At 53.8% G+C, this 24,488-nt stretch overlaps 1 protein-coding gene across 13 annotated transcripts; it reads left to right on the forward strand.

The window, feature by feature from the left end:
• The first annotated feature begins 2,307 nt into the window (after window positions 1-2,307).
• Window positions 2,308-24,311, forward strand: CDIP1 (cell death inducing p53 target 1). 13 transcript variants are annotated; one of them, XM_065030856.1, is made up of 7 exons: window positions 3,083-3,223; window positions 5,119-5,224; window positions 20,393-20,491; window positions 21,086-21,184; window positions 21,578-21,724; window positions 22,018-22,282; window positions 22,849-24,311. In XM_065030856.1, exons 4-7 carry the CDS (start codon window positions 21,100-21,102, stop codon window positions 22,958-22,960), a joined length of 609 nt encoding a protein of 202 aa, XP_064886928.1. In that variant the 5' UTR covers window positions 3,083-3,223; window positions 5,119-5,224; window positions 20,393-20,491; window positions 21,086-21,099; the 3' UTR covers window positions 22,961-24,311. The 13 variants fall into 13 exon arrangements, with proteins under 13 accessions (XP_064886930.1, XP_064886931.1, XP_064886922.1 ...); XM_065030863.1 differs by lacking the exon at window positions 3,083-3,223 and adding an exon at window positions 5,523-5,572 and having other exon boundaries at window positions 5,124-5,224; window positions 22,021-22,282; XM_065030858.1 differs by lacking the exons at window positions 3,083-3,223; window positions 5,119-5,224 and adding an exon at window positions 2,308-2,361.
• The last annotated feature ends 177 nt before the right edge of the window (window positions 24,312-24,488 follow it).

A 24,488-nucleotide genomic window follows, 5' to 3' on the forward strand; every position in this document is an offset into this window, starting at 1 on the left:
AGCCAGCTCAGCCTGCACAGGAGCTCATGGGCTGGCTCCAGTGAGGGCTTGGGGCTGAGCTCCTGCCTGGAGAGCTTCTGAAATGAAATAGTGCCCAAGGTTTTGGGAAGAGAGAAGATTCTTGTGATGTCCTGGAGCCAAGGGGCATTGCCCCCAGCAAGGGAGCCTGGCACCTGGGAGGCTGCACGCACCTCACCACCGGGCATTCCACAGAGAGAATTCCAGCACAGTGCCGAGGGAAGGAGCTCAGCTTCTAACACACCTCTGCCCATGACTAGGAGAGAAATCAGCCCTCCTGTCCTGCTCCAGGAGCAGAGGGCCTGGGCAGCCCCTGGGATGGGGAGGGCAATGCCAAACCTTGCCACCACTCCCAGCAGCATACCCAACCCTGCAGGTCGCCTGGGGCTTCAAAATCTAGAGGGTATAATCCAGCCCTGTGTGTACATTGCCATGTCCCAGGGTGATGATGCTCTCCTGGCATTGCAAGAGGGACCAGAGCAGCCCACTAGGACACCCAAGGATAGATGTCCCTGCTCCAGTGGCTGGTAAGGTGACATGGACCCTGCCAGAAGAGCCTCATAGGGCCAGATGCTTGCCCAGGCAGGTCACCACAGCCAGGGCAGTCCTTGGGAGGTTTGAATGTATTTTCCATAAGGATTTGCCAAAGCCTGACCTTAGACAACTTGGGGACAGTCCTGGGGGTGGGTGCTGAGTGCCTCTGTGCACAGTGCTGCAGACAACCACTCCTAGGCCCTCTGCCAGGGCTCCCTCCACTCACCATTTGGTCCAGGATGTTCTGCAGGAGGTGGCCATGCTGTCCTGCCACACCGACTGCTCTTGCAGCTCCTCCAGATCAGAGTTAAACAGAGGCATCAGAGGGTTCAGTACCCCCAGGGGTTGGGGACAGTGGGGATCAGCATCTGCAGGGACAGGCGGGAATCGGCCAGCACCCAGCTCAGGTCAGGGCTGGGTTCTGTGGCTGCAGGCAGTGTCTACCCAAAACCTCTGCGCTCCAGGGCAGATCCCACATCTCCCAGCTCAGTCTTGGGTTGGGAAAGTACCTGAGCTCAAGATCTCATCCCTGTCACCCTGTTTCATCTGGTGACCCATACAGGTCCCTGGGGAGCCCAACCACTGCCAAGAGCACTCCAGCAAGTGGTCTGGCTTCATGCATGCACCTTCTGAAAACTGTCCTTCAGGAGCTGCAGCTCCTCCTGAAAGCCCTCAGCAGTGTTTTTCAGGGAGCAGATGGTGGTGAGCGTATGTCCATGATGTGAGGAACATGGGTTTAGTCAGTGATGCTGGGTCTCCATGGGCTGTGGGGGCATGGGGTCAAAGGAGGTTAAGTGGTGCACATTGAAGGTCTGGGTTCGAGGCTGTCTCTGGAACCCAACAGAGCTTCCACAGTATTGGCCACATCTGGCTGGCTCATGGCCATGCCCACAGAACTCCCCAAAATTGAAATAGAAGACACTTGAAGAGGACAAGTGTCTCAGCTCCAGTTTCCTTGACCTGGCAAAATGCTACTGTCTTTTCCCTTTGCTCTGTGGTTGTGCTCAAAGCCGAGGTCACAACATGTGAGATGGGACTGGCTCGGGGATGCCAGGTCTCCCAAAGGATGAAGAAGTTGGGTTTGCTGTGGGCCATCCCCATGCTGCCTATGGACAGAACAGCCAGGCACAAGGTCACTATAACTCATCCTTGCACTGCCACGTGTGGCTCTAGTGAGGAAGATGGCTCTGATGTTATGTGTTGCATTTCCCACTCAGAGTCTAAACTTGAACAGCCAAATAACTTGAACTTGTGCTGTGGCAACATCTCCTGCAGGATCCTGCCTTGGCCTGGGGACAGCAGCACTGCTGTCACCCACAGCTCAGCCACTTGCCATGCTACAGGAAAGAGGAGAGGAGAGGGAGAGGAGCAGAGCAGTGGGAATGCTGCTGTCCCCACTGATGCGCCAGCCCACAGACACCCCAGGCACAGCAGGAGGACCCTTGCCAGGGCAGGATGGGACCCAACAGACCTAAATCTCAGAGCAAGTACTGGTGGAGCCTCAGATGCAGGTGAGAAGTGACCAAAACCACCTGTGGCCAGTGGCTGTGTTAAATATTGCTCTTTAATTAGTCCTAAGTGGAGCTGGGGCCAGTGGAGCCAGAAATGTGCCACCATGCTTCACCGGGCTCCCTGGTCCCCGGGGAACAGATGTCATGGCAATGGCATGACATGACACGGGTGTGTCACTTTCTAGGGCAGGACACTACACAGGGCTGGACACCGTGTGCGGCAGGACGCTGTGTCAGGTGGGACACCGCGCAGGGTACAAGATGGGGCAGGAGCCACTCAGAGCAGTGCGTGCTGCAGGTCAGTGTGTGCCGTGAGCCAGGACCCCACGCACGACTCGGTGCTTCTGGAGGACAAGCCACTGTAGAGCAGGACGCTCTGCAGGGCAGGACGCCGCACCGAGCAGGGCGCTGCCCAGGGCCGCAGAGAGCTGCACAGACCCCGCTCCTGCCCCCGGCCTCCTGCGGGTGGAGCTGCTCCAGGAGGCCGCCGACCTGGGGGCTGCCGCCGCCGGCCGTGCCGAACGCCATGTCCACCGGCTGGGTGATATTCCCCGGGCGGGGGGGACTGGACTGAGGTCACAGGGGACGTTACCCGGAGATGGCCCCGGGGTTCTTCCTCAGCCCCTTCCCTGGAGCAGCCCGGGAGGGAAGCGGGCTCAGGCCCAGCCTGCTGCGGCCCGGCTGGGAAACAGGCCCCGGCCGGACGCGGCCCGCAGCGCGCAGGAGGCCGCGGCCCCGCCCCGCCCCGCCCCGCAGCCGGCAGGTGCCGGAGCCGCCGCCGGGAGCCGCAGCCGGTAGGTGCTGCCCCACGAGGCCGCGGCGGGGGACGGGCAAAGGGCTCGGCTGAGCCCCGGGAGCGGTGGGCCCGGGCGGGGGAGAGTGCGGCTCGGCGGACAGTGCGGCTCGGCGGGGCCGGTGCCTCCCCAGCCCCGGGAAGGCCGCAGCGGTCTGCTGGCAGCGGGGCCGGGGGGAGGCGTGGGGACACAGCGCGGGGGAAGCGCAGGAGTGCAGCACCATCCACCGCCGGTAAGAGAACGAGGGATGAAAACAAAACCCCGGTGACGCTGCGAGGAAGGACCTCGCTCCTCCAGGCGAGGGAAAGCCTCTGTGCTCCGCCGCGGCGGGAGCGGTGCTGCGGCGGCGCGTTCCGCGGAGAAGAGGTAGGGACAGGGGTGACAGTGGGCCGGGGCAGCCCGGGTGTCGGGCCGGCCCTCAGCGGGGGCCGCAGTGGCCACGAAATGCCGCAGGGTGTTATTAAAATATTCCAGAGTTTCGGCTTTGTACCCTCAGCAGTGCAGGGAAGGGCCGGGACGGAAGGATCGGGTGTGCTGATGGGCTGGAGCCGCGGGCGCGGGATGAAATTTAATCGCATGGAAAGTGAGGTCGTGTGCTTGGGGAGAGAAGAGACTTTCCACTGTAAGGCGAGCGCTTCAGCCCGGCCGAGGTGGTGCCAGCTTGCGGAGAGGACGGCTGGGAGCTACCAGCAGGACACGGCCGTGAGAAGGGCAAATATGAACCATGAGCTTTCAGATCCCTGGGAGAGGAGGGAACCCGGCCTGGGTACGAATGTCTGTGTTTCCAGTCATCTCCACTCAGGAGAGATTAGCTTGGGCTGGAACTGCCCGTTCGGTGATGGTGAATGAGAAGGCAGAACGAGCCCTGAGCTCTTGAGAAGTGGGAAGAGAAATTGTGACGATGGAGATGATATTGGCCATCAACACATTGGCAGCATGAACCCAGTGAAAGGAGGAGAGCTCATTTGGCTAATGGATAGTGCAGCACAACAACAAATACCCATTAATAAATGTTAGCTGGGGGGTCTTTAGCCATTAGAACAGTGAGATCTTGGTTCTCCCTCCCAAGGGGACTGGAGAGGCAAAAGGGTAGGAGCTGTTAAGGCAACATTCAATTGCTTTATGAAGAGCACAGGGGGTTGTGGTTGCTGCTAAACGGAGGAATGGGGCTTGGAACCACAGGAATTGCTCCAGGGCCGTGCAGGAGAGCGGGAACAGGCAGGCTGGGATGGACACTGCCATGTTGGCATCCTCTGGATTGTCTGCAGGAGTCACGCTCAAGGTTAAACTTTTCCGAGTCCCTGCAAGCATAGTAGGCGTGTGCCCTTTGGCCCAAGGTGTCGCTGGAGAAGTTGTTCAGAGTTGGTCTTCTTGCACGTGTGAGAACTGGTGAGGGGACTGGCAGTTTTCACGTTCCAGGCTGAGCCTAAAATATCAGGTGGTAGACTAGGTCAGGGACAATGATTTTAAGTAGAAATGGTTTAGATGATAATTATAGTGGTTTGGGGCTATATGTAAAACTTGCTGAGAAATGCTTTGTGAATATGCAAGACACTTGCCTTTTGTTCCCTTTCAACCAATGTGCTGGAAATGGGGCTTTCATTTTAGCAGGGTCCTTCTGCTTTCCTGAGTGTGTGACTGGAGGAGGCAATCAGGGAAACTCGAGTGTTCTGTAGCATAATACATAACCGTGGTGTGTCATTCATTCATTTTTAGGAACCAAACAAACTCGGGTCAGTGTGGAAAGCACAGGCTGAAAACTTCCCTTTCCCAAAGGCTTTTCTGGCTAAATGCTGTAGCGATGTTCATGTGCCCTAAGAAATTCCTGGAAGCATTTAGTGTTGTACTTGCTCTGTTCTCCTTGGGCGTTATGCGAGGTGGGAGTTCCTCCTTGGAGGCAGGGGGGCAATGACTTCAGGCTGTCTAGTGGTGTGGCTTGAGCACAAGTTGGGGACGAGACTGTAACAAGGGCAGGGTGAGGGAGCAATGTCCCCAGATGTCCCCTGAGTGATGCCAAGTGGAGCAAAGGTGCTCAGTCCTCCCCAGCTGTTGTATGGACCCACAGGTGGGGCAGTGGTGGCTGTGTCTGCTCAGGGCTGTGCTGGGAGAGGGGATGTGCATGTTCATATGCTCAGTACCTAAAGATCTTGCTAAACTGTGACTGGGGTAGTTAACAGAGAGGGAGCTCCTTTTTCAGAACCTGAGCCCTTCATAAGAAGATGGAAGACCATGCTGAGTTTCTTGTTGTGTTCCTTCAACAGGTCCTGCACCTGAAATTCAGTTCCTGGTGTTTCTGTTCTGCCTGGAGCTCTGTCTCAGCTGCTGTTATGAAAGGAGGCAGGGTGTCTCCGTCAGCACCTTGTTTTGGTTTGTGTGCATGTTTTTGAAGCTCACTCCCTAATCAGCCTTGCCTTCTGTGCATGGGAAATCACTCAGCGATGCAGAGCTGACTGCTTTCCTTCTGGGTGAAGCACAATCAGCTCTGAAGGGCATTCAGCTAGGGGCCAAACTACGGCCTGTCCGCACCACCCATACCGAGTGTGCTTCAGGGGCTTTTGGGACCTTGGCACACTGTTGTCATCTGCAGAAGTCTTCCCATTGCCAGTGTTACTAACATAGCGAAAGAAGGGATGAAGGTAAAAGATCATATTTTTTTCCCTTTCAGATGTGAATGTATGAGATCAACCACATCCTTTAAATACAAGTGTTTATGAAGTAAGTGATCTTCCAGTATGAGGATGGGTGGTTTTGGAAGGAGATACACAGACTTCGGCTATCTGCTCTAAGACAGTTTTTTTGCTTATGGTTAAAGAGAAGTATGAAATTAGGTGTCCTATGTTAGTTTGTGGTACCACCGTAAAGCCCTGTGTTTGATTTCTTATAATGGCATTAATCAGGAGAGAGTATTCTAAATTGGTAGAAGCTAAGTTCTTAAAACTCTTTTTAGTAGCATTTCTCACAGGGGCTGCATGAGAGCTGCGCGCCACTTCTGCTGGTATTGCCTGTACCTGTGCTGGGTGTACCCTCAGTCCCGGGGTAGTTTTTCTGTGTGCAGACTCACATTGACTCAGCTTTGCACCAAGCTGAAGCAAAGATTGATGGCTGCCAGATGAGACAAGGAGGAAATAGTATTTTCATAATATAGATATTAATAATGAAGGCAGCAGGACTGAATATACCTTGGAGCTTGTGGACAGGTTTGCTAACTTCTCATCAAACTGCGATGAGGTGTTCTCCCAGACTGATCTGTGTAAAGCTGCTGAAAACAGGGAGGACAGGAGACTTGGAAAACAACAGATAGATGCTGGTATGCCTCATGGTTCTTAGCAGCAGTCAGTGGTGTTCTGAAAGGAAAGATTTTAGTTGTACAGTACTCTTCCCTTCTCCCCAATACAGTACAAGCGATGGTTCGTAGTGGGAGCTTCAGTTGTTCTGTAATAATTGAAGGTGTTTGGTTGGTTTTGCTTCGAGGACCTGATTTTACAACAATTATGCAGGCAAAGTGCTCTAGCTTGAAACCAATTGACTCTCCTGAAGATTTCAGAGCAAGGCACCTGAGCACACAAGTTTGCAGACAAAAACATGTATGTACATTTTTTTTTTACCTTCAAAAACACGACGAGCAGCTTCTGCCCTGGGGTGTGATACTCACCTTGCTGTTTTCCTGTTGTTCCCGATTGGCATCTTGGTATCTGCTGGAGAGAAGCAGCGCGATTTTCATAAGCAGCGTCAGATCTTTGCATGCTCTGCAGAGGACGTATCTCCTTCTCTGATCCAAAGGAACGCAATTGGAACAGATGCCATAGGAAACCACAGTCCATTTTCTCGACAGTATAAGGCCTCTGAGGCAGGGCAAGCGCAATTTTTACTTCTGACGTGAAATACTCAGGGAGGCTCTTGGCTGCTGTTACAATTTGCTTTGGGCTCATTCATTCAGAGCTGCCTCGTAGCTTCAATCTAAAATTTGTTGTGTTTGTGGGCTGTTTGAGAGCCCAGAGAATACAGCAGGCCTGTGCTGGTTGTGGATCCGGGTAGAGGATGGGGGTGGGAAGGAAGCTGCGTCATGCTGGCTGTCTGCTGTGTGAGCAGCAGTTATCGTTAGTCTGAACTCTCTTAGCAGGCTTGAATTTAGAGTAAGAGAAGAGAAGAAACAACCTCAGAAGATGGCAATGTAATTTGCGTCTTAGGAATTGTGAAGAACAGCTGCTGGCTGTGTGTGTGTGTGTGTGTGTGTGTGTGTGTTCAACTTTGTACCTCTTAGCATGATGAAACCCGAGATCTTTAGAGAATAAAGAAATGAGCTGGGGCTTTCTGTGCAAATTAAGTAATATATTTTTCTCTTACGGTGATGAGTAAAGCAACTCTGCATTAGTAATAGTTATGTTTCATTTACCTCTTTTATACATAAGAAAATGGAATAATACCCAATTATCTTGTAGATTAAGAAAGTTTAAGATAAAGCATTTGTGCTGAGACAGTGATCTCTTTGTCCTGAACCAGTGTGCAGGTTGACATTCCCTGCTGTGTGTTTGCCCAAACCTTTGATATCCAGTTCCTGCATTTAGAAAGAAAATTGTCACTACCTTGCCCTAAGATGCTGATTACCTATTAACAGTTTTGGAAGATGTGTTTTTGGAAGGAGTGTTCTAGCTTTAAGTCCACACACAGTTTCGTCTTGCACTTCAACTTACAATCACAAATTCCATCCATTACATCTCACCGTGGTACACGCACATTCCGTGCTCTAGCTGTATTTCATCTTTATTTACTCGCTGCATTGTGCGGTCACAAGGAAAAAGAAATTTACTTACAAGTTGAACCTTGGGAGCTTGTTTGCTTTGGGCCTGTTTCCTTGAGCTCTGATTTTGGGAGTTGGTGCCAAGGCTGGGTCTACATGCGAGGGTGTTGGAGTTATCCCAGCAAGTCCCAGGCCGGGGAAGAGGTTAGGGCTGTGGGAGCTGCCTTCTGGGGAGGGCACCTTCCCCTGCCCTGCGTGGGACGGGCAGCGGGAGAGCTGGGGACCTGCGTGGGCTGAAGGGAGAGGAGAGGCTCTTCCACCATGCAGAGGGGTGAGTTAGGCTCTGAGCTCTGACCATGGTTTATACTGGCTCCCTGAACAAGAAAACAAAAACACAAAACCAAAACCAAACAATAAAGCAAAACTAACCAAACAAAACCCCCGAACCAAACAAAACAAGAAAAAAAAAAACACCAAAAACTAAACAAAACCCCACACAAGAAAACCCAGCCCACTCTCAGGCTAAAAGGACTTTGCAGATGTAGAAAGGCCAAGCACAGAGCCTTGCCCTCTCCTGCCGTTGGGCTGTGTGTGGAGGCACCACAGGCTTCCCGCCTCACTGCAGATCTGAGCCAAAATGGTATCTGCTGCACATATTGGTACAAAGGAAGCCCTGACTTATGTCATTCAACATTTGAATCTTTTACCAAGACAAGATGTGGCAGTTGAGGTGCCGTTACACGTGAGGACACGTTTTTCAGGCTTTGGAGACAGCAGGGATGGGCTCGGAGGGTCTGCCCACTTCTTACCTTTGCATTGTTAATCTGACAGTACTTCACAGTGTGAGATAAAATGAATTGGAGGGTTTTTCCCCAAAACATGTTTTGAAGCGCAGTTATTTGATTGAAAAGATACAACCGCCTCCCTAGATTGGGAGGGTTAGCCGAGGTGCTGTATTAAAAATAAGCCCTCATTGCTCAGAAATCCCTTTGTGCTTCCTCCCAGAGCCCCACAGCTGGACTGCAGATATAAGCTTTTAGATTATGGGTGGATGAATAAGATTATTGTCCCAGGGAGATTTATTGTAAAATTGATTTCATTTAGGTCATGAGACAAAGATTGTCACGTGGGAAGACTTGAGCAAAACTTAACTGTAGCCTGGCCTTGCTGGGGGCTGGACGGGCAGCGCTGAGGCTGCCTGCAAGGTGGGAGCACTTGTCTTCTGCTCGGGCGTTCGCAGAGAGTTGTAGGGAACCTGTCCGTGTTGCACTTCCAGTGCAGGTAGGAGAGATGGCTCCCCATCTCTGCTAGGAGCATCCCTGAGATGCGCTGCGCTGTCCCTTCTGCAAAGCATTTGTCCAGCCTGTAAGTCTTTGTGATATTGGGATGCTAATGCTGTAGAGGCACAAAAAAGGCGAAGATCAGGCCATAGATGGGGAGCAGTTTGTGTCCTGGCGCACCGCCGAGTGGGTGTTGCATCGAGAGGTGGGTGCTGGGAAGCACCAACTTTGCCTGGTGCAGCCTGAGCTAAATTTGCCTCCCAGGAGCAGAGGGAGGGTCGACGGCTTTTTATGGCACTACCATGTGTTTGCAGAGCTTTTAAAAATAAAGACTGGCTAATGTGTTCTGGATTGTCTTGCTCATATCTCCAAGACCCAGAACAGCTGCTGTCCGTGTTTTCTCTCCTGCCCTTTTGGGTTATTTTGTTGTACTTTTTTTTTAAATGGCCATGACTCAGCCCTTCCCTGCCGCTCTCTGAGTTTCCTGGTTTCTGAATAGGCTATTCTTGGGACAGTGGTTCCTGACAGACAGGAACAACGGGAGTGTTGTGTTGTTTAGTTTTCTGGTTTGCGTGGTTTGTTTTTTTTTCTTCTGTCCTGTCTTAATGTTCTGCTTTCTTCATTTTTTTTCCTTGTTCCCAAATTGCTGAATTGTCCTACATTGTTGGACACCGTCTGGGGCATGTTGTTGCCCTTGTACCACAGGAGCCCTCTCAGGCATGATCCAGGGTGTGATCCTTGTACAGCACCAGCTTTCCTTTTCCAGCAGGATGGTGGTGACACTCCTAAGAGTGTGGAGGATTAGACTGGTATGGCTATGTCTACAGTAACACTTTAAAAAACGTTGTTGTAGCCCCTCTAATTCCAAGGGGCTGTGCTTGGCTCTCAGTGCTCTGCCTTGCAAGGGCTGGCTCCAGGTCAGGACTACTTCTTCACGCCGTGTCCGTATGGCACGGGTGACACGGTGACTCTCATTGCAGAGCTGAGGTTCAGATGGCAAAGCATGACTTTGGATGCTGCCTCTGTACATGCTTTCACAAGTAAGGAGAAAATAGGAACTAGGATTGAAAAACAATGAAAAAAAGCTTTCTGATCCCTCAATTAGTTATTATCCCCCCCTGCCCCAGGTAGCAGAGGCTGGAAATCTGGAGGATGCTCTCTCTGAAATGCTTCGTGATGCAGTTACACAGCTGCTTAACACGGAAGGCTTTGGAATTTCTTCTGACGTGTATTCCTCTGTAGCACGTGGAGGGGAAAGTCACCTTCCCGTGGCAGGCAGTGCGCCCCGGGCCAGGCGTGCTGCCCGCCACTCGTGCTATGCAGATACGCGGTTGGAAGTGAGCGTGGTGTCTAATACAAAACAGTCTTTGCTGGGGGTTAGTTTTATTAAGAGCACAGATCTTTCTGTCAAGACACAGTTGCATGTGAGGGAAAAGTAGGCTGAGTAGTAGTGTATTTTACCTTGAAAATACAGTTGGCTTTTAAAACAAAAAGAGGAACTCCATGTTTTCTTAACATCTGTGGTTACCAAGAAGAATTTTTCAGACAACAGTACTAGAGGATTCAAAACACAAGGGTAGTGTTCTTCTTTAGCATCCCTCCACGTTTTTGGATATGCTATGTTGTTGTTAAGCCAACCAAGATAAAAGCTTTTCTGTGTGAGGAGGCTTTGGGAACATTCACTGCCAGATTAAATTAGCCTTTCTGAGAATAAATTAGTTGTCATGATGTAGGCAGCCCTGCTCACTGCAGCTCTGAAGTCCACGCATGATTGTACCCACAGCAGATAACTTGAGGGATAGATGTGATAGCTGTGTTCAGGGTAGCACTGCTAACTTGAGATTAGATTTCTGCCTGGTGATGAATGAAAATCAGCCCATTGAATTTTATTGATTATTTCCCCAAATAAGAAGCAAGCCACCCTTTTAAGATGGAGTGAGGAACCCCTGGGGTTCATTTTGGGAGGAAATAATGGACTAAAGCCAATGCTGTACACCTGCTCTAGTGACTCTCCAACCTGGGATGCTTTTGAGGTCCTTGGGGATCCCAGTCACTTAGAATGTAGCAGAAGGGGGGCGTTGGACAAAGCCTGGAACACGGAGTGGAGGAAGGCAGTTGTGAATGATTTCCATCCATTTTGGGCTTGGGTTTTTAACTGACCACTGGGTAAATAGCTGATTAAAAGAGTGAAGCTGGGTCTAGAGACTGTTTCCACTGCTATGAAATATCAGCTCTTCCCCTGGGCTTGTTGTAGGTCTTCCACAGAGATGTCATTGGAACGTACCTCTGTTTGGGAATGGCGGTTCCCCCGAAGTTCATGGCTTTGAGCTGCAGGTGTTGTTTTAGCCATTCAGGCTCCCTCTTGGGTGCCACAATTCAGGATGCGTTAGTGTGGTGGGAGCTCGGGTTTGAGCTGGCTGCTGGCTCTTCTGATGAGAGAAAATAGTTCCTACCTCGTTTAGTGCTGTGGTTGCGGGATCTGCTCTATCTTCATCAGGCTCAGGAGAGGATATCAGTCCTGAAATCTCCAGAGCAGCCCTGAGGGCATCTTGGTGTTACTGAATTTTCACCATTCTCATCCCCTGCTGTCAGAGCAGTGACCCAGCCTTAGGACTGTTTGAAACCCTCTGATAAGGGATGCTTTTGATTTAGCAGTAAAGCAGCGAGGTGGTGCCTTGACAGAGAAGCAGAGAAGGGGTTTAGAAACTCTTAGAGCAGGGACTTGAGGAGGTGCATATTAGGGATTCTTTGAATCCAGCTGCTGTGTCTAGATTTTCAGCAGGAGGTCTTCTGCTTGCTGTGTCCCTGCTTCTGGAGTTGGTGTGGCTTGTATGCAGGTGATGTCCCACACATGGGACAGGTATGAGGACATAATCTCTTTTCCTTCATCCTTCTTTTCAAAGGGAATACAGCTCTGTGTGCCGGATTGAAGATCTTGCTCAGCTTGGCTAGCTGATTTGTATTTTGCTCAATGTTCATGTCAGATCTGCTGACATTTAAGCGACGCAGGCTAACGATGGGGCTCTGCACGTCTCGTCTCCACTGGCAGGACTGCTGTGCACTGCCACGAGCAGCAGCATTGGCAAATTAGGCTCATGGGGAAGCAGCTTTTGCCGTGATCTGAGGGACAGATGTGTAGTGGCTCATTACGTAGCTTTGTTCAGCATATAGTAATTGAGTTTTGGGGAAGGGGTGAGGAAGGAGCTGGCAGGAACTCGGTGCTGCAAACTGAAACCAAACTCATGAAATGCTTTGGAGTAAAAACGACTTCTCTTGACCGGGAAGTCAGTGCAGACTTGCCCAGTCTGGCTGGAACTGGAGGGAGGAATGGGACCGTCAGGAGCTGCATATGGCTCTGAAGTGTGTCCCAGTGTTCCCTCTGGGCTGCCACGGTGCTGGGGGTGGCCCAGTGCTGGGTACACGCAGTGGCTGTTGGTTCACTCAGGGGGTTTCCCCCTCTGCAAGCTGGGACATTGTCAATTGATGAGTTGGGTTCGGGAGCAGGGGAGTGCAGGGAGCCCTCCTCCTGCCAAACTGCCCTGGACGAGCGAGCCCCATCCTAGCAGTGGCCTGGGCCACCCCTTGAGGTGTCATGGCGTGGGAACGGGAAGGTCTGCTCACACTGTGGGAGCAAGGTGAGTGCGATAACATGAGTCACCTCAGCACAGAGGAATTCCTTCAGCGCACATCTCTGGATGTGCATGGATCCTCCTTGTTGGCAGTAGGACTTGGGAGGGATCTTGGAACTTGGAGCCACACTCCTGCTTAACCCCAAACCATGCTGCTTTGCAAAGAGTGAGCTGTGGCCTTAAAGTAATGGAGTGACATAGAGCACCTCTCACCCGTCCTCAGGGGAAAAAAAAAAGCAAGGTGACACTGTACCTGTTAAATCTGAGTGTCAGCAGCTTCTCTGGTGCCAAGGTAGGGGTGTCTGAGAGGACAGAAAATGCTAACGCTGTTGGAGGCTGGAGTCTGCCCTACAGCAAATTGGTGCCATGCCTCAGGTAAAAAAAACATCAGTACTGTGACATGTTTTGTGCATCACTTGGAAGGAAAATGGAGCCAGAATCACCACCAATGTATTGCAAATTATTCCATTGTGTTGCAAAATGTGCAAAGGAATTCTGAATAGGCTCTTGGGCTCTGATTAATTCTGAAACTGAAATGCGGCTGCATCTCCACAAAACTGCTGATCTTCTATGACTCTAATTTGCTCCTCCCTTGGAGCTTACTGTGTTATTTAATGGAAGTCACACTTCTCATCAGTTCGATTCAGCAATGATGTAGCTGTGTTATTTGACTTTTTCTCAAAAAAATCTATAGCATGAAGGAGTAATGAAAAAATGCGAGATTCAGTGGGTAATTATCCCGTATTCATCTTGTCCTGGGAGGTGCCATTGAAACGGGCAGGCAGTGGAGTGGGACAGCAGGAGATGCTTCGACATGTAGGTGACCAAAGAGCAGAACTTGCCACGACCGTCTGTGGCCACACTGAGTGAGCTGGTGGGATGTAAAGGAGGGAGGGTGGGCATGGGGAAACGTCTCTGAAACCCCAGGTGCAGGGGCTGGGAGGGACTCACAGGGATCATTCTGCCTTTGCCTGCTTCTTAACTTGTCCTTGCTTTTTTTTGTTGTTTAAATGAACAACTACCCTTACGGCAGAGTTGAGCTTGGTGTTGTCTTAAAACACTATTGTTGTAGTAGATCTTGGTTTTACTTGCTATAGATTATTGCAAGTTATGTTATTAATCTTATTAACTAGATATCAAATGGAGGATATAATGCAGTGTTTATCCTCTCAAGGGAAAAATTAAGTAGACGCACAGAACCCAAGGCAACAGCTGCTGCTATTGCTGAGTGCTTTCCCATGGATGTTATCAAGCATTAGCTTGGACTGTTTGTGAACTTAAATGAAAGTCTCACAGAAAAGCTCTTTGGTTCCCCAGAGATTTGACTTGCGGCACCATCCCTTTCTTATCTAAGTCTCTGGAGCACATTTCTAAGCTGCAGAGGAGCTCAGGTTTGTCTTTAACGTTTATTTTAAATCACCTCTTTGCATCCATGAAAACACCTGACGTATTGTCATGTGTCTTCTCTCATGAGGCCAGTTCACCAGCTGGTAACGTGTGAACAGAAAGCACCTCTGGAGTGGGAGGAGCGTGTTTTCCAGGGCCAGCAGCAGCCGGTGGGGCAGCCTGGCTGCAGCGTGCTCCGTGCTTGCTCTGCGTTCAGAAAACTGACTTGTGAGAGTTGAGGTCAGTTGCCTGGAGGTCCAGAGTGCTCTGTGCACACCTGAGCCTTTCCCAGCGCCCCTGCCTGCCTGAGGGCTGGGGCGCCGTCTTGAGGTGCGGGGGCCTCTCCTCGCTGGTATCTCACAGGCTCCTTGCAGCCCCCTCTTGGCTCTTGTCCAATGTCCCCGCCAGCACAGGGAACTCTGCAGGCATGTGATGCTTCCCACGGCCGTGTGCTGTGGATTGGGAGGCTGCCGCAGAGAGCAAAGAGCTACCCCAGTTCTGTGTTTTCATTTCGGCTGGTTTTTCTTTAAATATTTGGGTTAACTGGGTCCTGGCAATGCTGTTTCTGCAGCCCTGGTGTGGAGAGCCAGCAAGCACTTGGTCAGCCCATCTGGAGGCGAATAGCACTGGACAGAGTCCCGGAGGCGGCAGCAGGTCCTGAGAAGCGCTCCTCCCGCGTGTAACCCTTTGTGGGTGCTGCGGATAAACCATCCTTGTCTTAAGCATGGGGATTTTGTGTCCACTTTTCCTGATATCTGTACAGAGGAGCTGCGTGAAGCAGTAATTTGAATCTCTGCCTGAGGAAAGCCGAGCCTGGGCATCGTCGTGGAGATTATCTGATTGTTCTTTGGATTTAATGCCGTGAGAAATCTTGCTTTAATCACAGCACCTGGCTTCCAGCGAGGATTCTGCTCTTAGTTGATTTGCATGCTGGGGTACGGTGGCACACAGAAGGTCAAATGACGTGTCCGAGGTCTCAAGGTAAATGCAATGGGGATGCTCCTCCAGAGATATGCACACTATAGAGCAGAGCGGGGAGCTTTGGCTGTCTGACGTAGCAGGACTGAATGGTGAATAGCCTTCTCCTCTGGCAGTACTTTGTGTTATAAGGGCTCCTTCTGTTGTGGTTTGCCAGCAGAACTCTCTGTCCCCGCACCAAAGGAAGAGCCTGACCCTCCTGGAAGTAGCAGTTTTCTGCTGCTGAAGTCGACTGCAGAAGTGTGGAAGAAATCTGGTGCCGTGCGAGCAGCCGGGCTGCTTCTGCACGGCGGGTTTGTGCTCCTGGCAGCGCTGCTGGAAGCGCAGGGCTTGTGTTTGGGGAAACGCAGCTGAGTCGCTCAGAGAAAGAACGGACCTTCACTTGGGTTTGTGTTGTAGGCCTGCCCTGTCTTGCTGTCTGGACCAGGAGGATGAGTTGAGGGAGTGATGCTGGGGTTAATGGTGGGGTGAAGGAGGGGGTACATGCCGCCTGGTCAAGGATTGCCAGGATATCTGCTTTCTAAAGGAGACTGCAGCATTGTCTGTTGTTTATTCCTTCCCTTCTGGCTCTGGGAGATGGTTTGCAGGCTGGAGGCAGCAAATGCGCATGGGAAGAGGCAAGGCTGAGGGGGAAGTTTGGCTCACTCACAGGGAAAACATATATTTTGTTGTTGTTGTTCCACATAAAAACTATGCAGAATTAACCACCAATACTGCTTTTTCAGCAGCGATTTTTGCTATCTTTCCTTTCGAAGGTGAGAGCTGTCTGCTGTAGATTGTGTGTGGTGCTTTCAGGAGCAGCGGGAGTGGAGCCACATCCCCTGAACTGTGTGTGGGGTCTCAGCGTCCCTGAGCGCTCTGTGGCGCGGGGTGACACACACAACGTGCTGCGGGCAGGGCCAGGCTGGGCTGTGCAGGTGCTGCTCGGAAATGCTGCGGTGGAGGGAGGGCGGCTGCGGTCACCACGATCAGGGTATGGCTCTGTCCACCTCTCGTCTAACCCTGCTCGGTTCAGTCTTTTCTTGCTGCCCCTTTTAAAGGCTTTCGGTCAAGTGACATTTTGCCAGCATCTGACCTGCCTTTTGTGCTCATACCTAGCATACTTGTCTGCCTTCCTCGTCTCGGTATTCCCCTGTTTCTGGAGCAGGCAGAGGCTGTGGCACACAGGTAACTTTCCCAGTGCCAGGAAAGCTGGGGTGGTGTTGACCACCATGCTGTTCCTTCTTAACAAGGCTGATGTTGGTGAGGAAGCCCAGCTTCCTCGGACCTCCCCACTTTGCTTTTAAAGAGGTATTTTACAAAAGCTTGGAAGCTGAAATTTGTGTCTGTTTGATGTGCAACAAAGCTGGAAGTGGTCGTATCCTTTTATTTATTAATTTAACGTTAGCATGTTTTTTCCTTTTCTAAATACTGGAAGTTATTTTTTGTGGAGGAATAGCTCCAAAATCAGCAGCTTTTGAAGTGCTGGCACCACTGAACGTGGATGGGTATGAACAAACACTGCTTCCTGCCTCGGTGGCTGGGGCTGCTGCTCACGTTGGCAGAACGAAGCTGAATCACCGTGAGTCTCCACTTATCAAGTGCCAGAGCAGCAAGGACTCCGGGGGCCGTGTTTCTGCTCGTGGGAGTGGGTCTGGGCTGCGCCGCGGGGCTGACTGGGAGCTGCACAGGCCAGCGCCGCGCTGCCGGGCTTTGCACGTGAGTTAGACTTGCCAGCGATCTGCTCCGTCCTTCTCAGTTTTGTCTCACCCTTGGTGATTTTTGTCTGGGAAGAAGCGGCCTGAAGCTGCTGCCTGGGAAGAGTGGTGTTAGCAGGCCAAATCTTTGGGTGTCCCAGTAGCGCAGGAGTTATCTGTGACTGCCCCCGTTGTGGCATTATCTGTTCAATGCATTGAGCTGGTGAGTGAGCTTTTATGGCATGTTAGTGTATATTCAGCTAGGGCCTGTCATGATGTTCCCTGGTTCCTGGTCCCACTACGTGCCACGCTTCAGCTGATTTTGATGCCGGACCTATTTGGAGAGCAGGTCTGGTGTGCAGACCTTTCCTCTTGCCGTGTTTGAATCCCAAACTTTGTGCAGCGAGCCTGTGTGATGCTGCACTAGGCACTGGTGATTCCGTCTGATCTTGAACTTAAGCCTGGTAAACTTCGCCTAGATTTTTGTGAAGTGCTTATTTTTCCCCTAAGCATTCAGCTGGTCTGTGGGCATGGTTATTCCAGTAAGCTCTAGTGTGGATGCAATTTCCGCAGTCTTCGGAAACGTTTATTTCTGTGTGAGAGCAGCTAGTTTGATCTGCGATGTTTTCATGGCACAGAAATGCACTGGTGGTTTACTTTCACAGACCAGCGTGGTTACCATGGGACAGCTCTGCAGGGTGCTGGCAGAACAGCTCGTTGTGCTGGTGTGGGTAGCTGGAGGTCCTGGGGCAAAGCGCAGCGGGCCGGGGGCTGCCACACAGGGCTCTTTGTGCCATCGAGTCCTGCCATGAGCTGCCACCGGGATCCAACTTGGTTTCTTCGTACCAGTGCCGTGGGCAGGAGAAATCTTGTTTCTGTTTCGCCAGACGGAGCCAAGTCATATGGCTTTGCCAAAAGCTGGTGGGTAAAACCAGAAATGACAAGCAGCAACAATCCTTTTTACATGATTCTGGGGATCATGTTTTGATGCAAAATACTGCTGTGGTTTTGGTGCAAAAAAACCTCTGCATTTCTATTTAAAGGCGGGATTGTCCCAGCTCACCTGCCTGTGCCCAGATCCCACCAACCTCCTTCAGCCCAGAAGGGCTCCCTGTCGGATCACGCCCCGGGCTCTGCTGCGCTGGGAATCGGGCTCTTTGCAGGGTGCGAGCAGGGCTGCGCTGTGCCCTGCCCTGCAGGGGGAGGACCTGGGTTACTTTGCTTTGGCCCTGTTGCTTTCGAGAGGGAATAGTGCAGGGTGTGCCAGGGCGCTGAGCGATGTTCCGGGGGAGCTCCAGTCCAGCGCGGAGGGGAAGCCTTGTGCCTGCTCCCCACCGAGCTCTCTGCTGGAAACGGGCTGCAGTGGGTTTTGTGCTTCTTAGAAGCTGTTTTCTTTTGTCTTAAGAAGCTTAAAAGCAACAGGCTTTATTTTCCTCCTGGGAAAGGCACACAGCCAACATTTTGCTCTTTACGGATCTCTTTTCATGAGCAGAATATTGCATTAAGAGTGACTGAGTCTGCCAAGCACGAGCAGAACAGCTCTGCAGCCCTGCAGCTCCCCTTGTCCCAGGGCCCTCACCCTCGCGGCTGCCTTCTGCTGGGCAGGGTGCCCGGATGAATTGCAGGCTGAGGCTGGGGCTGGGGGTTCACCTGACGGGTGTTTCTGGAGCGGCTGGTGCCATGTGATGGGATTGCCTCTTGGTCTCCTTGTCTCCTGAGTTTTCTCACCAGCTGCTTGGATGGGGACAGACATTTTAGCAGGGCCTGTTGTGACAGGACAAGGGGTGATGGTTTCAAACTAAAAGGGGAGATTGAGGCTAGACATGAAGGAATTTTTTACAATGAGGATGGTAAAACACTGGCCCAGGTTGCCCAGAGAGGTGGTGGATGAACCATCCCTGGAGACATCCCAGGCCAGGCTGGACGGGGCTCTGAGCAGCCTGAGCTGGTGAAGATGTCCCTGCTCATGGCAGGGGGGGCACTGGGGGAGCTTTGGAGGTCCCTTCCTACCCAAAGTATTCTATGGTTCTGTGATGCGGTGAGTGAGGAAAGATGTTATATTATAGGAAGGCAGCATCTGAGTGGTAGCAGGAGGAGATCTGTTACATTAGCAAAGCCGTGGGCTCAGCTGAGCCGCCAGGGCAAGGAAAGCTCCCTGGCAGGCCAGTGTCCCCAGGTAAGGATTTGGGGGTGCTCCAGTTGGGCTCATCCGGGAGCTGTGCAGGGACAGGAAGGTGCTCCTGGGTGTGCAGGGTGGGTTGGTTGTCGACTTTCGAAAGAGTAAGTCCTCCTTTTCTTTACATCACCAGCAAAGCTAAAGAGACCACGGCCCAATTAGTAGCATTGTAGGTCACTGAAGGAGGAGGGCAGCTCTGCAGTGCGCAGCACTTCGGGTGCTTTCCTCTGCCTGGAGGTGTTCTGTGTGGGGCAGCCCTGCCGCACCCGCTGCACGGGCTGGCTCTCCTCCCTGGCTCTAGAGGAGGAAATTGGAGAGAAAAGCAAGAGTAAGGTGACGCCCAACCGCCCTTGTGTTACACTTTGAAGCTGTGTGTCTGCAACATACCACTTAGCACCTCTGGGGAGAAATATTAGTTAATAAATACACACATCTTGGCGAGAGCCTGTGCCAGCCCAGGCTTTCCTCATCTCCTGGGGGGTCAGCATGCTGCTCCGCCATCAGCAAAGGGTAATGGTGGGGTAACGGTGGGGTAATGTTGCTCCTCTGCAGACTTGTGACCTGATTAGATTCCCTGCCACCTTGCAGGAGGCTGCTCAGAGGCTGGGAGTATGAGCTGGAAAAACAGGAGTCGAATAAAGTGAAGCCAAGCAGGTCAGGGAGGGATGGGTCTTCCTCCCTGTGTTTGCCGAGGCCTTGGCTTCCTGTGGCCCAGCAGGTGGAGGTGGCCGTGCCCCCTGCAGCGCAGGCAGCGCTGGGGCAACGCTCACTGCCCACAGAGGCTTGTGCAGGTTGGGCTGCCCTGGGCAGGTTGTCTATCGCTGGGGCTGGAGGGAGCCTCACTGCCCGTCCTCCCCGCGCAGGGACCCCAGTGGGTGCTGCCCCGCTCCGCCCCACTCCAGCACCCCTCAGTCTGAGCTCTCTGCGGCTGAGCAGGGGGTTTATGCCTCGCCAGGGCTGCGGGGCAGCCTTGCCGCCTGCCTGGGGGGGTAATGGGGCAGCAGCACCTGCCGTGGCCTTTTCTTTGAGTCCAGAGCTGCCCTGGTTATGTATATGGGATTTTTGCAGGCTGCTTGTAGCCTGGTTGCGTTTTTCCTGCTCACTTGTGGGCTACTGGAGGGGGACTGGCTGAGAAAGCACCGTCCTCGCAGCAGGCTGACCTGCCTCAAGAAGAGCAGGAGACCAAGGGGAACGAGACAAGCAGGGTCATGTTTGCTCCTGGCCCTGCGGGGATGAAGGATGAGGGGTTCGGGGAGCTGCGCTGAGCCCAAGGAGAGCTCCTAGCACTGCTCCCTGGGCTCTGACAGCAATGTCACTGTGTCCCATGCCTGATGGCAGCCTTCCCAAGCACTGGGTGAACAGCCTCTCGTTTATATTTGCCAATTTAGTCACGTCATACCAGATATAACTGAGCCAGAGTAAACAGGGAAATCAGGTTTCTTGATGCCGTTGCACTTCCCTGGTGTTTGGACCGTGTCGGTGAGGCTTCTCCGTGTGCAGAGGACACGCAGCCCCGTGCTTGTCATTGAGGGGACACGCGTGGGGAGGTTCCTGCCCAGAGCCATCTCCCCATGCCTGCACTGGGAGGGGGTTTGGCGCAGTAGCCAAGGCAGCGCTGTAGCAGTGGCTCTTCTCCATCACTGTAACTCTCCTGCTCTTTCCTCTCACACAGATTCAGAGGGGTAAGCCAGCTTCCAGCCTACACTGCTCAGAATTGTTTTTCTCAGCTCTGTCAACGCCTCTGAGCTCCTCGCTGCAAGCAAGAGGACAGGTAAGTTTGACCCCAGGTAAAATAATATCTCCAGCTGTTAAAGATGGTCTTACCTTAACTCACTTGATCAGAGTATTTAGGGATGATCTCTGGGTTTGCACTTTCCACCACAGCGTTTGTTTTTCAGGCTCAGGGGTCCTGCCTTCCCCTCGGGGCACAGCATTGCCTGTCCCTCTGCCCGGTAGAGCTGGGGATGTGGGCAGCTCTTCCCCATCTTTGGTCCCGTAACGCTGCAGCTGAGGCGCGTGGCGGAGCAGCTTCCAGCCCAGTACTGCCCCGGCACACGGGCTGTGCGGCTGGGAGCCGCGGCGAGGACCTGCTCTGTACCGTGTGTGGGTTTCACAGGGGAACCCTGCGGAGCTGGTGGGAAGACGTTGCACCTTGGGTTGGCTGCCTGGGTCAAAGCCTGTCCAACTTTGGGCCTGTGGCCTTTTTCCTGCCCCAGGGTGGGGACTGAGGCCAGCGCGGTGGTGGTGCGAGCCCCCAACCCTTCTGTTACCTGACACCTCTTTCCCCAAGCACTGCGCAGCTCCGCATGGGTGCCTGTGTGCAGTCAAAGGCTGGCGTCTCTTCTAAAGGCTTCTGTCCTTGCAGGGTCACCCCGAGCCATGTCCAACGACCCTCCGCCACCCTACCCGGGAGGCCCCTCGGCACCACTGATAGAAGAGAAGCACGGTCCACCCCCCGCAGCAGGTACTGCTCTGGGGTGTCGGGGTGACGTTGCCGAGCGGGCAGGAGCCAGGCTAGCGTGGTTTCCCGGGGAGCGCCCTGGCTATGGCCTCTCCTCGCAGCTCTCTGGTGTCACCATATTGCCCGCTGGGGAGGCAGGAGGGCCCGGGGAAGGGAGGAAGAGAGCAGAAAGCACTCTCTGCTCAAGGCCTGGCCCTGCTCACTGCTGTGGGTAACGTGTAGTGAATCTGAGCTTGCTGTGGCCCAGAGGATGAGGCTTGGCGGGGGGGTGCCCCCCACCACGTCATATCCCCCTTCCCTGCCGGGGCCAACCCCCCGACCTCTCAGCCAAGCCAGCTTCTCCCCATCGGCTCTGCTGCCTCCTGCCCTGGCAGCTGACTCTGTGTTTCCTTTCAGATGGCGTCACCCCCATTGTGGGACAGCCCCAGGGGGTTCCCATCCCTCCTCCTGAGTTTGGGCCTCCCCCATACGAGCCACCCTCGCAGCCGGGGTTCGTGCCCCCCCACATGCCCACAGACAGTGCTGGGCCCTACGTGCCACCTGGTGAGTACCACGAGGGGCTGCGTGACATCAGGGTGGTGATAGGCAAGGACCCCCCCCAGAAGTAGATGTGCCCCGGGGCATGGGGTGACACAATGGGGGGTAGGTGCTGACATTTGGGGCTTGTGGTATGAGGCTCCTTGGGGGGAGGGGGCCCAGTGCCAGCAGCAGGGTTGGCCCCAAGTCCGTACACAAGGTGGTGGTGTGGCTGTGGGGGGAGAGGGGAGTATGGCAGCAGGACGTGCCTTCCCCCGAGGATACGGAGAGATCCACCTGTGTATGTTTCTCATTCCCAGCAGGTTATTACCCACCCCCAGGCCCTCACCCCCACATGGGCTACTACCCCACCCCGGGCCACTACCCATCTCCTGGCGGCCACACGGCGACAGTGCTTGTCCCATCGGGGGCTGCCACCACGGTGACAGTGCTGCAGGGCGAGATCTTCCAGGGTGCCCCTGTGCAGACGGTGTGTCCCCACTGCCAGCAAGCCATCACCACCAAGATCACCTATGAGATCGGGCTCATGAGCTTCCTTCTTGGCTTCCTCTGCTGCTTCGTGGGGTAGGTGCAAGTGAGCAGAGCTGGGCCCTCCCTGCTCCCCAGAAGCTCTGTGGTGATGGTGGTTGCTCAGCCCTGGTCCTGGTGGGCCTGATGCTGGTGGTCTTAGCCAAGCTGTTGGGCATGGCAGGGGCTACCTCCACATGCCTGTTGTAGAACAGGGCATGCCCTGGCCCAGAACCCATGGTGCTGCTGGGAGCCGTGGTCTCTCCCTGCAGCCAAGGGCTGGCAGTTCCGGGGCCGGCGGGAGGGGACGGGAACCTGTCCCTGCCCAGCAGTGAGGGGCAGGTCAGGCCTCATCACCTGTGTGTGTCCCCCAGGCTGTCCCTTCCCCATGTGAGGTAGGTCACTGCTGACTAACGAAGCACTGATCATTGGCAGCACATCCCCAAGGGGCAGGGGGCTCTGTGCTGCCCTTCACAGTGACAGGTGGGCATGGCTGGCTCCCAGAGGCAGGTACTCACTGCTCTTGCCCCAGAGCAAACCCCATGTGTGCCCCTGCACCCCTAGCCCCCTGGCCTGCAGGCTCTGCCCCCCAGCTTACCACACTGCTTCTTCCTGTGCTCCAGGTGTGATCTCTGCTGCTGCCTGATCCCCTGCCTGTTCGATGACTTCAAGGACGTGACACACACATGTCCCAACTGCAAGGCCTATATCTACACGTACAAGCGCATGTGCTAACAGCACCCTTGGAGCCTGAGCCGCTGGAATGACACCGGCCTCTCTCCTGCTGCCGTCCTAGTCTATGCGTGTGCAACACTCCTTCGCTTAACTCTCCGGCAGTGTGTACATGTGTCCCTGCTCCCTCCCACTCAGAGCTGTGACCACTTTCCCCAGCTCTGGTCCTCACTGTAAAAGGTTGGATTTGTGATGCTGGCAATGGGTGCACAGCGGAGGAGGGCCCAGGCCCTAGATGCTGTGTGTGGGGCTGCCCTGCAGCATGCAGGAATGAGGTGGGGGGGCGCACACAATTATGCACCCCCCCCCTTATGCTCCAGAGCACTAGCAAGGCTGCTCTTGCCTGCAGCAACCCAGGAAAGAGCAGCAGGTGGTGGTGGTGGTGGTGCCCACCCCTCACTGCCCCGCAGTGTCTGGCTGGAGGGACATGCTGCCCCCAGAAGAGGGAGCTGCCACAGGCAGGGGGTGGGGGGGAACCTGAGCACCCCACAGCACACACAGTGGGGGGAGCAGCACAGACCCTGCTAGGAAGGGGATCAGTGTCAAGGAGACAGGGAGGGCTGTGCCACGGGTGGCAGGTTTCAGTGTGGTTGAGGGGCCTCTCCAGCCAGGTCAGCACGCAGCCTTCCCAACGGGAGCCAGGCAAAGCCACCTTCAAGGCATGGGGGGAAATAGCAGCTGCCTTGTCCTGGGCATGCACCTTCACCTTCATCAGCACCTCCGTCCTGCCAGAGCAGCACCGCAGCTGCTCCCGCTGCATGCGCCTCCTCCAGCCTCTGCTGTGGCTCTGGCAGGGAAGAAAAGCCCCTGGCAGTTCCTCGCCCACCTGGCAAACTGGGCAAAAATGCATCCAGCATGTTGCTGCCTGCCCAGCGCTGTAGATTAGAGGCATTTGTTACCAGACCACAGCTCTGGAGCAGACCCATGCCTGCCCACTGCAGAGCCGTGTCCCCAGCGGGTATGTGGGCGCCCACGCTGCAGCACCCGTCCTGCCCCCACCACGGCTGCACCCTGTGGGATTCTTTGTTGCATGTGGGTGTAGGGGTTTATTTTTAGCTCACTTGCTATGGGGCAAAAAGAAGGGGGCAAGCAGGCACAGACAGGAGCTGCCAGCAGCACTATGACAGACAAGGGCAAGGGGATCTGGGACCCATTTCTGCATCCCAGTCCCTGCCCTGTCCCCAGCCCCTGGCAGCCAGGGCCACTGGAGCATGCAGCCCCCTCAGAGCAAAGCAGGGGAGGGGTCTCTCGGTCTGCAAACACAGCCTTGCCAGCACAGGCAGCTGCTGTTTGCTCAGAGATGGAACTGTGGCACTAGTCAGTGTTTTTATGTAAATAAATAACAGACCCTGAACTCTGTGTACATCTTTTCTTCTCCTGGTCCAAACCCACAGCAGATCTGCCCCCAGGGAAGCTGAGGATGAGGAAGGAGGACTAGGGTTGGGGGCAGAGTAGTGCTAAGCACTGGAGGAAGAGCAGCAGCTTCCCTACCCCAGCCCAGGGCAGCAGAGGCCTTGGGCATTACAGGAGC

Source organism: Columba livia, chromosome 15 (genome assembly GCF_036013475.1).
Source record: "Columba livia isolate bColLiv1 breed racing homer chromosome 15, bColLiv1.pat.W.v2, whole genome shotgun sequence".
Lineage (NCBI taxonomy): Eukaryota > Metazoa > Chordata > Aves > Columbiformes > Columbidae > Columba > Columba livia.